Consider the following 17,937-nt stretch of genomic DNA (forward strand, 5'->3'; position numbering starts at 1 on the left):
AACAGCTTGACCCTTTCATTTACAAATTTCTCTTTGTGGGAGGGGGGGAGGTGGCATTCCAGGGTAGATCTCTCCGAGCTGGGGGAGGGGGAAGCAGCATTCCAAGGTAGATCTTCGTGTTGGGGGAGGGGGAAGTAGCATTCCAAGGTAGATAGATCTCCCTGCATCCGAATGATGTTTGCTTTCAGTAAGGGGTGGATTTACTTTCAAATTCAAATTTCTCGAATTTCAAACCTCCGGTTCTTACAGATGTTGTGGAATGGTTGTGGAAATGGCTGAAGGAGCTGCTCTAGGCGGCAGTGGGGGGTTCTGCATTTATTCACCATCGTAAATAGGGCAGATCTTGGTGAAGTCTGTGGAGAGTTCCTAGGGGAGCCTGAGCCACTCTGGCAGCATGTGTTACGGGAGGAGACACGGTGGAGGACGGCTCATTTCTCCTGTGTTCTCCTTTCAGTGACCTCCCTTCCCATCGAAAGGACCTGGGGGCCCTGAAAGGCTCGTGAAGTTGGCTGGAGGGTGGAGGCGGGTCCTAGCAGAGCTGCTGGAGGCAGTGGTCCTCCATTCCAGGTCATGGTTCCATAACGCAGTCTTTGTCTTGGGTCCCCAACCTCCTCTCAAGAAATGTGGCAGCCGAAGCTGCCCCAACCTCTGGGCAGGGCAGGCTGCTGCCTCAGCCCTGCCTCACCCTCTGCAGCTGCACCGCCCAGCAGCCAGGACGGGGCGAGGGAGGATTTCCCCATCGGCAGCCTCTGGCACCCATCAGCAGGCACGCTTGCCTCACTCTGATGCGCAGGTGGGGGAAGCACGTTAGACCAGCCCGAGCGCACGGACGGCTTGTGTGTGAGTCAGGGCACCAGCAACAGCGCAGGGGAAACGAAACTGCCACAAACCCAACTATGTTTAACGCCAGCATAACGCTGCCATAACCGATTTGCTTCACTGGCCCCCCAAACAGGTTTGGACAAACACTCCCAGCAGTGACCTGCTTCACCTTCATTTATTTTTGTCTTTAATTGTGCATTTTTTCCAACCACACCACATTTCTACAGCATCTTTACACCATCCACCACCTCATGCTTCAGCAGTTCCACATTTCTCCAGTCAACCGCTGGTAACACTACACAAGCATCTTGTTATCTTTCCTACAGATCCAACCAGTTTCCCAGTCCAGTCAGGCGTACGCCATGGGACCTACAAAGAGCGGAAGGTTTCCAACAGACTCAAGAAACGTAATCAAAGCCTACGCTTGCCCTGGAAGTCAAATCAATTCTGAAAGATGCTGCTATTTGGTTTTAAATCATAGGATTATGCTTAGGCATTTGCAACTGGATCCCCAGCACCCGTATTTGTCAAGGCTCATAGGAAGTTACAGAAGTTCTAACTGAATTATCAGTCTTACAGAAGTTGCATTCATAGTCAGACCCCCACCGTTAGTTAATATCAGAGCGCTGGTATTGATCCGAGCCAGTGAAAAAAATTACTAAACCCCAACTAAAACTTCTACAGTACTAAATGTTTCTTAAAAAAAAAACCCAAAAAAACCTAACCAATTACCATTAAGAGAGAAAGATTTGAAGCAGAAGTCTGTGCATAACTGACAAAACCATTGCGCAAAGCAAATTTACAACAATTAACAGTGTACCCTAAAGTATGGAGGAATCAGTCAAATCAGAAAGGGTAAGCCAATAAGCAGGAGTAACAGACCTAAGTCTATGAGGATATATCGGATCACTACAGGCCACACACAAATTTATGTCAACACTCATAGCAGAAAACTCCATTTTTTCACTCTCCTTGCTTGATCAGGAGGGTCAGCTGGTCAACGTGTGGATTAAATGCACTACTAGGTATAATACTCAAAAAAAAAATGTACAGAACAAAATTACTCAAAGCTCATCACTTTCTAAGCTTAAACTAAATAGCACTGGGTATGAAATTCTTTAAACATTCATCTGCAAAATGAGGAGACCATGAACTGCTTGGATACACTGACAGACCCAAGCACCTAAGGCAGTGTTTCACCTCCATCACTGCTTACCATGACACAGACCACCCTGGTTTGGTGTTTATGTAGGTAATATTACTTGCATAACTCAGAATGAAGGCTACTCTATTTTTATTAGGTTGTGTTTCCACAGTCCCAAGTCTCTTGTGAGATATCACTTGATTTAGCATCAAAACGCTTTCTGAAGACATGGGAGCCACGTGGTGGTGTCACATTCTGAAGCAAGAGAGGAGTAGCAGATGCAGTCACTGCAAAGCAGTTGTTACTAAGCCAGATGAGGTGAAGGCTCTGAAGGTTCATTCACCACCAGGCTTGCAGGTCCAGCCCAGTGCAAGCTTGGCAGCCCAGCTAGTTACATGCTGATATTAAGGAACAAGCCAAACACTGCCCTGCCCTCTCCCCTGGCACCTGGGGATGGATTTCCCAGCACTCAGGTAAGGCCTGCGGTACAGAAGTTCAAAGTTTGTTCCCCTCCAGCTCTTGCTCACTGTTTCTATTTACCAGCAGAGACTGCCACGACCAGTCCATGGTTCCTGGACCACACTGCAGAAAGGATTCAGTTTTTCAGAAGCTATCCATAAAGTTCCTCTACCGATTGTTTATAGCTACTGCAATAAGACACTGGACAATACATTTAAAAAACATGTTTCAATTGTATTACAACCATATTCTTTCAAAGGGTGAAAATCTAATAGGCTTGGGAATCAACAAATCTGTATGATCTATACTACTTTGAAAGTTTAACTCTAGTGTTTTGCATGCCCAAAGCTAACACTTCTATGTCACACTAAAGAATTTGCCACACTGCTCACCAGAGAAGGTGCACTCCCTTTCATACTCACAAAACACTATGCAGGGTTTCTAATTTCCTTTGATTACCTCAGGCAGAGGTAAAAGAATCTATTGGTTGGAGGGTTTTTTGTTTGGTTGCTTGTTTGGGAGGGTGTTTTTTTGTCTGCCTGATTTTTATTTTTATGTAAACAACAAGGAAGAAATACTATCATGAAGTCAAGAGTCAAACCAAATTAAAAGACAACAAGAAGAACTCATACTTTATGTCTATCCCCTATGAGTCATACCTTGTAAGGCTTCTGATGCTTACAGAGTTTGTTAAAGTACGGTACTGTTTTATATAGGAACACATGACAGCCAGTTTTAGTCAAAATATTCTTCCATCCCCATGTCAAGTTAAAAAAAAAAAAAATTAAATTCATCAAAGTCCTGCAGACAAGATTGTGCCCGTCAACAAATCCTCAGGCCTGCAGAGCACAGAACTGCTGAAAGACAGCTAGTATGTGGTGGTCCAGTTCAGCTGTAAACAGGAGGTTCTCTAGGGTCACCATGTACTGCTGGATTATCTGGTGATGCTGGCAGATGAAAAACAAGAACAAAACACAAACCTTTACTGTTTTCATTTATCTTTACATAAGAGTAAGCAGAGAACTCAAGACATGTAAAAATCACAGGTCAAATGTTTTCATCAGAATTGTTAAGCACTTCTGATCTCCACAAGGCAGCAGCCACTGACAAGAAAAGTATAATGCAGGGTCACTACTGACTGTGAGAAGGAAGCACTCTGCCCCCTGTAGCTCTTCATTCCTAGGCTCCTAACTGTGTGCAGGATACCATGCAACTGCAGAGGTATCCTACAGGAACCAAGACATTTGCTTTCCTCTGAAGCCACGTCTATTACCAGGGAAGGGTTCAGCCCAGGGGAGAATTAAACCACCCTTCCCATTCTTCAACACAGCTTCTGCTCACACAAGTATAGTTTTCTATCACTATCATTTTCACCCAGCCACCTGTGCTTGCTATGCGATTTAAAACACGAGCAAAAAATTTGAAAATTAATATTTATGCATCTTGTTAAAAGGAATTCTGCAATATGCTAACAATATTTTAATCTGCTTATTTAACAGACATCTATATTAGTACTTGCGTTCACTCACCACTTTGCCTTTACTATAAACACACAGTGGGAGGAGCTCAGCTCGCAACCACACCTCAGTATCCCTCTGCAGCGTGCTCAGTGTGGGAATTCGCCAAGAACCACTCACTCCACCAGTCCGTGGCAGAGGCTTGGCGGGAACCAGAGCTACGGCCCATCCCCACACTCGCCGTCAGAGAAGAGGGCTGCTGCCACCTACTGCTGCTCTCACGCAGCGCTCAACTCCCAGCCACAAAGCCTTTCTAGCAAGTATGTCCCTGCCCACAGCCTGCAAAACCGAGGAATTTAACTTACCTGTAGGAAGATCTGCTGCAACCTCTCTATACAGCTCTTGTACCAAGGTGTAAATACATCAATTCCACCAGTTTCACAGCGCACCAAGTGCTCAGTTAACAACATAATGAAACGCTGCAGGAGAGGAAAAAAAATACCTATTCAGTCTCCTCAAACGAAAGCAGGGGCCTAACCTTGGGTGACAGAAGCTTTGAACAGCAACGTGAGAATAATTATTTTGCTTGGCAAACACTGATTTTAGCAACCAAATAAAAGTCAGTTACTTTCTGGTTGCTCAAGAAACTGAACGCCAACAGAGAGCCTCTGTTCGTGAGTACACTGAGCTGAACAGATCCTGCTCAGAGGCAGGCTTCGCAGGGAAATGATCTGGATTGATTCTAACCCAGAGTAAACCAATCAAATCCTTCCCGTATTCCTATTCCAAAAAGATGCCCAAGATACCAAGTGGCACCGAAAGCTTATAAATCCACTAACTTTAAAACCTTAATGGGAAGCGACTTTGCCCATCCTTACCTGGAATATAACAAGGAAGAGATTCTTTTGCTCGCTCTGGGCAGACTCCACTTTCTCCTGCAAGCGCTCTATCTGCTCTTCTAGCGGTCCATCTTCCCGATCACTGCTTCGGTCGTCGTCGTCATCATCATCATCACTGTCTCGCTGTAAGTGACAGCAACAGAAAGACTAACTAGCAACCCGGCCTCCTGGGGTACTGTTAATGCCCTCCAGTTCCCATGTGACAAGGTCTGCAGAGCAACTGAAGATGCTCCACAGCTTAAATAGCTAAATATGCTCCATAGCAAAACACTATTCTTAACCATACCTTGGCTAAGAATAGTATTTTGAAGGATATTTACTTTTAATATAATTCAGGAATGAAACTTGGAAGAAAAATATGCCAATATAGGAAAGCCCTGAAAAAAACAAAAGGTTTCAGAGAAACCAGAGAAAAACTAAAGATTTACTAGTCCTTTATCTAATCGAAACACAATAAAAAAATAATATCCTGCTTACTTTATCATTACCAGATAATGAACAACTTTTTAAAGAAAATCTGACATAGATTTTCAAATTGTGTCCATTGCAGCAGGGCAGGTAATTAATTAAACGAACAGCTGTGAAATATCATGGCTCTAAAAAATAGAGCACTTTGTGTAAGAACTCAACCCAGCTGGTTAGCACAAAAGAAGACGAGAGACTGTAGCCTGTGGGGAATCCCTATATTCATGATCAAAAGGGATGTTCTCAAACTGGAAAGGGTCAGCATGGAAACCAAGTTACGAAATAGAACATGGCATGTTCTCATGGCCTCAAAACCAAAACACAACACAACAAAACCCACAAAGTACTCGTCAAGCTCAGATAAGATGACACAAGACAACAAGGGATATAGGAGGAATGTTGATTCTGACGGATTATGGTACACTGAAGCACAGATATTGCTTCAGTCCCACAGGATCTTTTCCATGCAAAAATATAGCTCAAAACTTCAATACTTGTAAAAGGAGCATGTGCAACTTCTAACTAACATAGGGCCATGTGTTAACTCACCTACTGCACAGCAAACTAAACTTGCAATCAGAAGACAGTTACAGCTAGCTCTGCATCAGCATAAAAACTAAAAATGTTTTACCAGAGCAAGTAAGAGTTTGATTTTATTCTCTCTATAGAAACTTATTCCTCATCTACAGAAGTCTGCTGAACTCAGAATGCTAAAGGACCAATAGGACACAAGAGAAAGCATCTAAGCTTTGGACTCATTCCCTAGTAAGGAAATTCAATTCATGCTAGGGACATCAAAACTTGACAGTTCACTTCCTCTAAAAGGAATGGTCATGCAGCAGAGCAACAGCCTGCAGAACAACTCACTGTTGCATACAAATATTTCTTCCTGGCACAATGCTCATTTAAAGTACTCAGTAATAAAAGGCAACAGCAAGAGACAAGCAGAGAAATTAAAACACTGGTATATTTGTTTAGAGAAGGCAAAGAAGCTCTTTGCCTCACAGTAAGATCAATGACTGCATCCGAGTCTTCAATAACCACGAGCATTTACAACCTGCAGATCAATCTAGGTTGATGCAAGCAACTGGGATAGCTGTTGCTGGGAGTGAAAGAGATAAGATCAAGGAGCTAGGATGAACTGGCAGGAGCAAATTGGGATGAAATGGCATGAGGTATTAGTGATGTCTTAACAGAAACTTCTGGAAAAATGACTGACTCCTGCAGGTTTCTTCAAAACCCACCAGCAACCTCTGTGCCATGTGCCAACTTGTCACACAAACCTTGTCTGAAGTTTCGGAGCTAGCTAAAGGTTTCATTCAGTTATTCTACTCACAGACTACATACAAACATGGAAATGCTGTCTTGCTGTCTGCAACTTTTAACATGCCTACAAATCACTGAATTCTATCTTGACTAAGTATTGCCTTCAGCCAAGCTTCCTTGGGCCTGTCTTTTGCAGCTGCCACAGAAGACACTCTCTCATCCCATTCTACTTTCCTGCTTGGGACAATGGAACACAAGAGCAGCTGGTCACTCATCCATTTGTTGTATATAGCAATCTAAATCCCACAAAGGGATTCAGAAAAATAGGCTGGAAGTAGAAAGTGACAGATGCCAGTGTCAGAATCCAGCAGCACCCATCAGAAGAACAGTAACAGCCAACTCTTCAATGGAAAATAGCTGTTTCCATGCACTTCTGCATGGAAGCCACAAGAGCAATCTTTAACAGAACTTTCCGTAAATAATTTGTGACTGTTCTTATTGTTATCTAATAAGGTAATTGGAACCCAGATTAGAAGGCAAGTAGAAGACACGCTCATTTCGGAAGAGACAACTTGTGAGAGAAAGCTTGAACACAGCAAATATATATGAATTCCCTTAAATATTCTACTGAGTTCTTATATTACAGATACTCTCAGAAAGGTGGACTGAGAACATGCATGCAGTTTTTGATGACCACATTTGCAGATATCTGTCCTGATAAACTTATTAATTCAGTCCTTCCCCAAAACAACTGTGCATCAGTCTGAAAGCATGTACGTTTGTATAACTTTTCTTAAAATTATTAAAATCACAAACAAATTACTCACTCTTTTGTGCTGCCTGGCCAATCTTGCCTTAGTCTCCTCCAATTCTTTGTGAATCTTCAGAACATGCTTATTCATCTTACGAATTGTGGAATGCAGTATCTCCCAGATATAAAACCTAGGAATGACACAAAGCTCAAAATATTAAATCACATACTACTGCAAGATAGAAAACTAAATGTAGTTTCTTACAGAAAAATGCACCTGGGCAAATTAAAAAAACCTTAGTATCACCTAAGACACAAGAGTGGCAAACACTTGGCATACAGGAAAGCGTACCTGTTATATAAGAAATTGTAGCAATCCTTCCTTTCCTTTTTTGTTAGCGGTACACTTCCAAAGCAGCATTATTTCATACATATATTGCAAGACTACCAACATTAAACTGACTCCTTAGGCCAAATATTCCTTCTGTTCTGAATAAGCAATGCATCAACAGTAGTACAAGTTACACACCTCACCCAAAGACCAGGATCACACTGAGACAGCAGCTATACAATACACTGCAACAGAATTTATCTAGAAATAATTCCAGTGTCCTGCTTTGGCAAGCTTAGAAACTATGTAAACATATGTATACTCCATATGTATTCATACTCCAACTCGGAAAGAAACAAAATAAAGTATTTCTTTTGTAGAAGGAGCAAAAGCTTAACTGCACCTTCTTCTGCCACAACTCATTTTTCACAGATTAAACTATCTATTAGCCACTTAAAATAGTAATTTACAGAGAAATAAAAATGCAAGCCAGATTCTTGTTACCTAGTAAAATCATGTGCCAGTTCTGAAGAGAAGATCCAGTTTGCTACTGCAGCACAGTCCACAATTTGTGTCCGAATCATCTTGTCCACAAGCACAGCAATCATCTATATTTTATGAAAGACATGATAGTAATTTCAAATAAGAAAAAGCCTTGCACACATAGTCTGTGTAAAGTATTCCAGGCTCAGATAAAAGCAGAGATTGTTTGATTCAACTCTACATTAGTGCTATTACTGGGTAATTCTAGATGCTTTACGAAGCTAGGTAACCTAGCCTAAAACTGCTCAAATTGCAGGATTTCCATGAATTATACGAAGCATTTTGATTCTGTTTAACAATCTTTCCTGCTTCTTGTGAAAGTGATGGATCACTCTCTGTTAACGTACATACTTCCATACAAAAGCAAAAAATAGAAACATCATAGTTGGAAGTGAGGCATTAAGAGACACAAGTATTTAACACAAAAGTATTTAACATAAGTAACATTTAACATAGTATTTAACATAAAAGCACTCAAATCAGAGCAGATATACCAGTCAGATAAAGAAAGAGCGACTGCTATATTTTCCTTGAACTGCAACAGTCTTCAAATGTGACAGCAAGCTCTTCTCTACAGGACCCATTCATTTCAGGACAACCAGTGCCGTGTAGTCAATGGAAGTGCTTACTTGCTACAGGCATTGCCAAGATACTGGGGGTAGTTGCAAGCAATCTAGCAGACAACTGCAGAGAGGAGTTACTGACTAAAGCAGTTGCAAGCTGTTCAGAAAAAGGGCTTATCTTAGCTACTGATATGCTTGAATGCTCCAGTATCCAAGAACCACAGCCTGCACTGTATTTATCCCTACAGCCACCCATTGTCAAATAAGGAAGTGTAACAAAGCTCCTTTTAAGGAAAGAAAATTAAAATAACTGAATGAATCATGCAGAAGACTCAGCACTCAACTTTCAAATCCCAGGATAGCATCCTGTGCTCTATTTGTCTTTCTGTATTGCCAGGCAGAATTTCTTATTACCTAGCCTGTTATTCCAAGAAACAAGAGTTCTGGGAAAACATTTCTTCACAATTTTAAAGTTTCTCTTTATGAACTCGCCACCACAACCCTACATATAGTAGTCCAGGGACTACTAACTCCTATTGCTAAATCACTGCCTGCAGTATAGACCACTCCTGAGTGGTACATGCCTTGTGAATACTGCCGACAGACTGAACCAAATCAAAGGATGTTCCTGTATCAGGGTAAGCAGCATGAAAACAGGCTCCGGACAAGTGTCTGGGTACCATTTTTTCTTTGCACCAGGGAGGCTGTGGGCTCGGAAAAGAAAATGATTGACAAGAAGAAAAAGACTGCAATATATGCAAGACAAGAAAATTTAAATTCCATGATCAAGTAGAACCTGCAGCCATTCATAACTTCTGCACTTGTTATTTTTAAAGCAATCCTCATTTATTTATAAAAATCTATCACGACTGTTTAGTCTGGGTTTGAAACCTCCATCTCAGTTTGGTAATACTGCAACACAAAAGGATGAAATGGAAGAGGATAGAGATACTAGATTGCAGTAATGTAATTTCTTCTGATCCAGTTAAATGGCAGTAAGAAGTAGGTCACATTTTCAAGGTCAGTAATTTAGGTAGGAAGTTTAATACATTAAAAAAGTCCCACATTTTGGATATTTTTATTGTACATAGAAGAGAGGTGACATCTTGCCTGGGCATCTTCCAGGTACTCAGTTTCCTGCCCCTAGCGAATGGGCCACAGGGCCAGTAGCAGGCGCAAGGATTGCCTTTTTTTCTCAGTGACATTGGTTCTGACAGTCTGGCCTGTGCAGTTGTGAGGTACAGTCCACTTTCAAACACAATTAAAGCACAACACAAACACACCAGTAAGGAATAAGTGAATAAATCAATGCAGGCAAATTTGGCTTGAGTGCATTACTGCTTTCTATTTATAGAAGAATGACAGCTGAGGGAGAAAACAGTGTCTGTGAAAAAACTGAACAGTTTAAAAAACTGAGGTATTTTGTAGAGGTCTTTTGGGGAGTTATTTCCTCTGTCTCATGAACATAATCATGGCAACTGTCAGACTGATCTGTTCTGAACAGCCCTTGAATGCAGCTCTACTCACTCTGCCCACGCAAAACAGTGATTCCAGCATGAGCTTTGTGGAATAATGGTACGGCTTTCACTAGCAACTGGGACAAAAAAAGCCCCGAAACCCCCAGGTTTTCACATTTCTAAGACTGTGGCCTGCTTTTGATATGAGATTGATGCCTTACTTCAATCTACACTATTTTCCAATTTTGAACAGAAATGTGATTTTAGCAAATGTTACTCTCTCATGCAACAAACACCACAGCATGAATTTGAGTCAGAACGGCAGCCTTTGCCCTCCCACAATGAACTCCTGAGGAAGAAGTGGCCTCACGGATGGTATATATTTCGTCTAGCCTCAATGCAAGTACTAGTAAAACAGTAAATACATTTTGAACTCTCCTTCAAATAAGATGGCAATAGACAAGTTATTTTTAAAGGCTGTAAAGCAGACTGTTTTGGTTTTTGTTAAATATGGCCTCTGCTAGTCAAAACTCACATAGAATCTTGACATTAAAATCTCTTACCTGTGGATGATTCTTCCAAACCTCATATACAACCCTCAGAACATGGAGCTTCCCTTCATCACTTTCAGCAAGTGTTTTGAAGACTTCATGAAACCTTTTAATAAATGTAAATAGTAAGTGGAGGGGTTGGGATCAGGTCAAAAGAGCAGCAGATACAATGCAAGTGGTTTCGACTGGACAAAAGAAAATTTTGTGACTGTCTGCAGTGATCCTTGAACAACTACCACCTGGAAAACATAACCATCCTGAGCTAAAATAGGCTACAAAGACATGACAGCTCCCAGAAGCAACTTAAATCTTAGTGGTGAGCCTCCCTGAAGCTGGGCTACATTCCTCATGCTCTTAAAAGCAGGAGGCATTTTAATACTTCATGTGCAGTATATACACAGCTGCAGTAAAATTTGCTGCCTTTTAAGCCTTAGACTTTTCCATCAATATGTGTTTCTGTGACTTTAGACACTTATCCAATCTGCCCCTTTTTGAAGGAAATGCTGCTGAAAGCCCTGTGTTAGCAGGTACACTGCCTGCTACATAGCATTCATAACCCAGCTTATTGAAATATAACTACAGAGCATTAAGAGGCTCTTTTTGACCTCATGGCTGCCACTGCTGGTGCGCAGCAGTGAAAATACCATTCCTCAAAGTATTCATATCACCCTGCCTCTTGTACTACTGACAGCAGGTTACTACCTACAGCTTTCTATCAACACTGCCTCTATGAAGCTTTCAGATGCATCTTTTTGTAACAACTTCATGTATCTTTAAGGACAGTTAGAAAAAAAATTCATTAAAATGCATGTGACTACCTTTCATGTATCAGTACCACTGAAGGGTAACTCCTAAGCATAAGGATTAAAAAGTAGCTATTTTATCTCCTTTTGCTAAAAAAGAGGAAAAAAGAAAAAGGTGCAGTAAATTCTTTAAAAGTTAAAGTATATCTTTAAGTGAAGCATTCTCATGTATCTTGGAACAGATTTTAGTGTGCTTTGGAAAATAAAGGAAGTTTACAGCAGACTTCTTTGAAGTTTCATGATTTCTTTTTCTTCATTTTTTACACTGATATAACTGTTCCAGAGTCACATTCCTAGTACAAGATATTGAAGTGGGAGCAACCCACTCATCCAAATGTAAGGAGAAATTCTTCTTCCTCACCATAGTCAGAAAACAAGCAATTCTAGACTGGAGTCACGTTCCAAACCTATCTCATGTGTTTGATTTACATCACATGGCAGTAACGTACAAATTTCTGCTAATTCCATTTACATATATAACATACAAGGTTATTATTATTATATTACATATAACCTAGCTTTACACTACCATTCCTTCAGTAAGCAGTGCCATTATTGCTGCCAATCATGTTGCACTCTGAAGCACCTAGAACACCGCTGAAGCTTGCAGTGCAGTTCTTTCATCATGTGATTTACTGTCAGAATTAAATAGTTCTGTAAGTGCCAAACTAATGCAGATATTACACTTACTTTGCCAGGGCACTAAAGGAGTGGCTGAAAGACTTTGCAGCTAGATGGAGCAGAGTCTGAACAAAGACTTCTATTTTCAGAGGGTTGAAGGTAAATCCTTCACCTGCAAGTTATTTAAAGTTGAAACTATAAGTATTTAAAGTCGAGTGTGTGAGTTATTCATAAAACTGTACAAGTAGCTTAAGGTCTTAATGCATTTCACAAAAAAGAGTTTCATCAACAGGGTTTTGCAAGGCTGAGCAGGGAACTAGTAAAGATTTCCCAGAACGTGCAGATCTTCAGGCTCCCATTTTGCCATGAGGAAATTATGTGGAAAGAATTTCAGGCCAGTGAAGAAGCTATCAGAGACACAGTCACCCTATCAACAGCAAAGACAGCAATGGAAACTGTAGAGCTACGCATCGAGGTGAAGGTCTGGCAGACCATACAGAAAGGAGAGTGGAATGAAGAGAGAGAAAGGTAAGGATCGTTAGAGTACAGAGGCTCGCTATTTATGACATGGGAGAAGGGTCCAGCAAGTGTGGAGAGCAAATATAGGTACTACGGGTGAATGGTGCCAGGTTGCTTCCTGCAGCTGCAGCCACCTACAGCTGAAGATAGGGAGGATGCAGAGTACTCATTAGAGTGAGACACCTAAAGAAAATCAGGAAATGTGACAGGGAATCCCAGGGCAAAAAAAAAAATCATTGCTGCTCTGTGCATGCAGAACAGAACACTTGCAAATATTACAGAAATACTGAAGACACCCTTGTAAAGATAATTTCTTAATTCTCTGTCTCATGCTCCTCCTCACTCCCTAAACAACACAGGCTTTAGGAATCAATGCTGCCTATGGCTGCAGAGCTAAAAAAGAACATGAGTGGAGTCTCCTTGTGACTTTGTATCTCTGGAAGACTACTGCCAGCAGGCTGGCTATCACATTGGCTGTAAGGTTGCACTCAAGGGAGGGAAGCTCTCAGACAGGGCACAAGCACTGACTCTCAGGAGTGAGGATAACAGCTTGAACCACACTTTGCTGTTGAAGGAAATGTTAAATACTTTCATGCTACCTCTGTCAATAACCACAAGAAAACACATCTCAAGCACAGGCACTCAGCACTCTTAAGAAAAACAGGCCTGCCTCTGCATGTAAGATGTTTATAACAGACCTTTAACAATGGTGTATTGTTTCCCTTTACGAATAAATGGAAACCAACTTTTAGAAGGAATAGCATGCAGTTCTGTTAACCACCACACCCACAGCTCCAAAGGATGGCACATCAGTCTACACACAAAAGAAACTGCAGTCTGCCAAAGCCTAAAAGCATATATCTTACCATCATCATCATCCTGGTTTGGATTAGGCACATCTTTTAAAATGCTGAAGATTTCATCATTACTGGCCTTATTTTTAATTGCAATTGTTAAACAGAGTGCCACAGTATATCCAGGAAGAGACCCTAAAAAAAAAAGCGAAGAGGTAAAAAACGTGTACAAGTGTGATGCAAGTGAACATTTTTAACATTAGTCTGTCTCTCAGAGAAACAAGTACACTTCCTGGCTACACCTAAAACCAGCTTGTTTCCAACATTGTTGTCCACATCACTATTCCATAAAACTGCTCAGACCACATTTTGTGGTCTTCACGTTAAATTTAAAACTTTCAGTAGAATCTTTAGAGCTGAGGTCAGGTAATCACTCTCCTGTCTAAAGCTCTACTTGAGCTTTCATCAGCTTCCTAAAAATACAATACTTCCTCGTTTTTCCTCACGTGTCTTTGATGATAACACTTTTATGTTTAAGATTGTTTTACACTGAGTAACAAAAGAAATAATAAGATTTCCCTACCTCAATCTTCACATCATCTGCTACCTCTGTATGCTTCATTAGACCAAGTTAACTGGTAAAATCTTCTCCTGTTTCATGAAGTTCAATAAAATAAACCCACATTATCACTTCACATGCTGACTTTTGCTTAGTATTGTCCCCAAACAGGGGAATTTTCCAATTCTGGACTTCTGCCAAACTGCCGCACAACACCACAACCACCTCAGCAAGATTAACTTCAGGTACCTGTATTTTGTTTTCTTCATGAAGTAACAAAGATCATTATATTACAGAGATCAAGGCTTAATATATATTAATTGCTCAAGTGAAGCATATTTACCCATATGAAAATCATGCATATTTATGTCAGTTGCGTTCTTTTTTATGAAGACAACTGATATTACAGTCAATCTAATGTGCTCCTTTACTCAGAAACACTATTTTCTTCAACTTGACTACTAAGTAACTTTAATACTTACTGTTACTTTCATCTCCATATTTGTAAATGCAAACTGGATTAGCAGGACTGAGGACAGAAAAACTTGCAGGAACAATGTCTATTATTCGCTGATGGTAGGAGAGTCTGGAAATGACAAGTTTTACAGCAGAATTAAGATGGGAATGATACCAGGCTAATTCTAAAGTGACTGCTTTATAATGGCTTTCCTGTATTTAGCTTAAACAAAACAAAACAAAAATCAGGATGTTTATACAACAGAATGGTAGTTTCTGCAGGGTAGTAAGAGCTAATTAAACCAAACTTACTGGTAAATGCTTTCTATTTGAACTCCTTGATGCTAGAGTTTCATCCTCATACAATTAATTCACCTCATGAAAAGATTCAGAGTCTGCCTGGTAAAAATGTTCTACGCAAAAGCCTATGGTGTGTTGCAGAAAACTAGTAAGATGCTGGTATTCAAAGCAGAAAAAATATTAAACTGGATATCTTCATTTTACTTTCTAGCTTATTTCACTCCCCACAAAGGCTTGATTTTGCTACCAGAGTTTTCAGTGAAATGGAAGAGCGCTACAAAAAAAAACTGCATTCATTTCGCAGCACAATACTTTCACACTTCCTATACTGAAGTCACCCAAAATCAGACAAATGTTTTCATGTAGGATGCTAAACAACACAGGCTTTTGGAACACTTCGCTCTCCTCAACTCCTATTTCCCTCTACAACAATTTTAAGACCAGCTCTGATTGTGTCCTTTTATTGTTGGGTTTGGGGGCTTTTGTTTGTTTGTTTTAAGATCAAATGAACATCAGAGGCACAGTACGGTCAATGAACATCAGAAGAATGAAGATTAGACTCAGTTTTTAGTACAACTAACTATTGGTTGCCTCCATTTCTGTGAACGCTGAATACTTCACAGGAATATTGCCTAAACTATTTCTTTCCATGCCTGTGGAGCTCATCACCATCTGCTTCATTTGCTTCTACCTCTTTCTAAAGTCCTGTCTTAAGTGTCCCACAGCAGGTAAAACAGATTAAAATCATACAGACTTGTCTCTTAACTGAAACAGAACTATAAGAACAGACATACATAAAACTAAATTTAAGAGGAATCTGACGCTGTCCAGAAGATCAAACGGCCCTGAATGCAACTGTCAAAAGATCTTACTTACCGCATGCACTTTTCCAAAACCTCTCTCACAAATTTGGGTTTGGGTTTTTCAAGGTCCTGAGTAAGACAATCCGACCTATCAAAGAACGGAATGCAATAGCTTTTAGCAAAAGAATTTGTTCTTCACTGTCCTTTTGGCTTGGTCTGACAGGTTCATAACAACCATGTTCTAAAGACAACTGTAGTGCTTGACAGTTATTTTTACAGTGTAAGCAATTTTAATACAATGAGATAAATTTATCACAATTTCCTTATTTGCCATTAGCATTCTTGGAATCTCATATCTAGGTGATATATTTTCATCTAATTTCCCTTCCCCCACCATTTCTGTTTATAAAAATAATTTGTTTTGAATTTCCCTTTCCTTAGGAAAGAAACCTTGTGTGACTTCATAGTCTGTTTCTCCTTCACAGAAATTTTTTATCTTCTGGCTGATTTCAAGGACATTTCAGATAAAGCGTCAAATACAGCTGCTTCTGATATTTGTGAAAAATGGCAGCTGGTAAGAGAAATCCATAGAAGCACTGCCATCAAGCATCATCCAGGCAAAGAAAAATCAGCTCTTTGAAGACTGCTGCCTGGCCAGTCAACATAGATGTATAACTAGGGTAGCCAGCAAGCACTTAATTCCACATGAGAACAATGTGACAAACCTAGGTAAAGCCACAAAAACATATCACAAGAAGGGCTGCACCTCTTCCCACAAGGACACTTGGGCAGATCAGCTACAGAAAGTAGGTATGGTGGCAGGCTGTGAAAGTTACAGTAGGGAGGCCTAGTTCCCAAGGTGACCTTTCTCGCTTTGTGGGTGCCTGGAATGGAAACCTCAGGGGAACCTGTGCCTGGATATTAATAGAGTCCAGGGACCTCCTGCTAGAGATGGGAGTTCAAAATTTGGCATGATAAGAATAGATGGCAGGGCTGGTTATGATGGTACTTCAGGCACTAGGATTTGGCAGGAGGGAAAACATATCACAAGGACCAAAGGATAAAGATTATAATGAAGGGTTTAGGGTAGGACAGAGAGCAACATTACAGTATGAATACAGGATACAAAGAGTCAGGGAAAATCATTAAAGGTAAATCAGGGACTCGTTTTGGAATATTTACTAGCAACTGACTGAGGATGCAGGGCAAATCAACAAAATTGCATTTCTACTTCCCCTGTTTAGGAAACACACTGGCTTGGGATTTATCACAAAGTTCACTAGGGACAATACAGTGACTAAAGAGATTATCAAGATAATCTACCACTGAGTGGTGGTGAACAGCAAAAGAGAGAGGGTTGAAGAGCTGGAAGAAAGCAATTAACAGGGCCACTACGCTGTGACATCTCCTGGATAATTTTCAGGTTTTTGCAATATCAGTTTCAAATCAAAAGGACAGTAACTTACCAATCTTCCCAGCTCCAACGGAACTGGAAATTGCTCAAGTGGTGAGAAAACCAGTTAATAAATCTTTGTTAAAAGAAAAAGAAAGCTCCATTAAATGCCAGAAGTGCAGGAAAACATACAGTTGAGATATTCTTATAAATGCATCCTACCTTTCGAAGGCAAGCCTAGACTCTAAAGCTGTTACAGCATTAATCAGACATTTACATTGACAGGTACTGGAGACTTGACTTCGAAGAGTTAGAAAGAAGCTTTTATGGACAAATAGCCTTCTGTCACGTTCTGTTGTTTCATACAAAGAGATGACCTACTAAACTAACAATTAAAATGTAAACTTACTATGAATATGAAACTTTCACATTTTTTATGAGTAATTAACAGCTTTCCTACACAAAGCAGAATTTACTCAAAGGACAAAATCATCTCCACTCTCCTCCTCTGGGTGGTACATATTTCCCTTAACTCCAGTCCTAAGCCACCTTCCAGGACACTAGGGAGTATGCATAGTACTGGATAGTGGAGTATTAGCAACTACAAACAGTTTTGAATACACAAAAGCTGTCAATCTTAACTGTTCTGTACAAACAGACAGACCTGTGACCACCAGGAGAGTCTTTCTGGGAAGGAGAGGCAAGCAGTCAGCCCTTTGCCTTCTCTTTAGATGGCTCAAATAAGAGCCCAGAAAATACTCTGAATAGCACCCAGAAGTTTTCAGGATTTCAGAGTACTCTTTCCACAGCTTTCCTATACACTGGATATTGAGGAATATTTTCCATTGTCTCCAAAACACATTTACCTGTCCACACATGTTGTATTCATTGTGTCCAAGCGCATGTAGAGCATTTCTGTGGCTTGTGCAAGCTGAAATTTTCTTATTAAGGTTAACAGAAAAGCACTAGACAAATTAGATA

At 40.5% G+C, this 17,937-nt stretch overlaps 1 protein-coding gene across 1 annotated transcript in view; it reads right to left on the minus strand.

Annotated features, from left to right (window-relative positions):
• Positions 1 to 2,908: 2,908 nt before the first annotated feature.
• Positions 2,909 to 17,937, minus strand: part of NCBP1 (nuclear cap binding protein subunit 1) — a 28,866-nt gene continuing 13,837 nt past the window's right edge. The window contains exons 12-23 of the mRNA XM_009561188.2: positions 17,823 to 17,887; positions 17,030 to 17,092; positions 15,637 to 15,711; positions 14,487 to 14,590; positions 13,518 to 13,640; positions 12,202 to 12,304; positions 10,721 to 10,814; positions 8,099 to 8,202; positions 7,340 to 7,454; positions 4,761 to 4,904; positions 4,248 to 4,361; positions 2,909 to 3,372 (exon numbers count right to left, since the gene is read on the minus strand). Of these exons, the coding sequence (XP_009559483.2) occupies positions 3,259 to 3,372; positions 4,248 to 4,361; positions 4,761 to 4,904; positions 7,340 to 7,454; positions 8,099 to 8,202; positions 10,721 to 10,814; positions 12,202 to 12,304; positions 13,518 to 13,640; positions 14,487 to 14,590; positions 15,637 to 15,711; positions 17,030 to 17,092; positions 17,823 to 17,887 (1,218 nt within the window). The 3' untranslated portion in view covers positions 2,909 to 3,258. The remainder of the gene's footprint in view (positions 3,373 to 4,247; positions 4,362 to 4,760; positions 4,905 to 7,339; positions 7,455 to 8,098; positions 8,203 to 10,720; positions 10,815 to 12,201; positions 12,305 to 13,517; positions 13,641 to 14,486; positions 14,591 to 15,636; positions 15,712 to 17,029; positions 17,093 to 17,822; positions 17,888 to 17,937) is intronic.

This window comes from Cuculus canorus, chromosome Z (genome assembly GCF_017976375.1).
Source record: "Cuculus canorus isolate bCucCan1 chromosome Z, bCucCan1.pri, whole genome shotgun sequence".
Taxonomy (NCBI): Eukaryota; Metazoa; Chordata; class Aves; order Cuculiformes; family Cuculidae; genus Cuculus; species Cuculus canorus.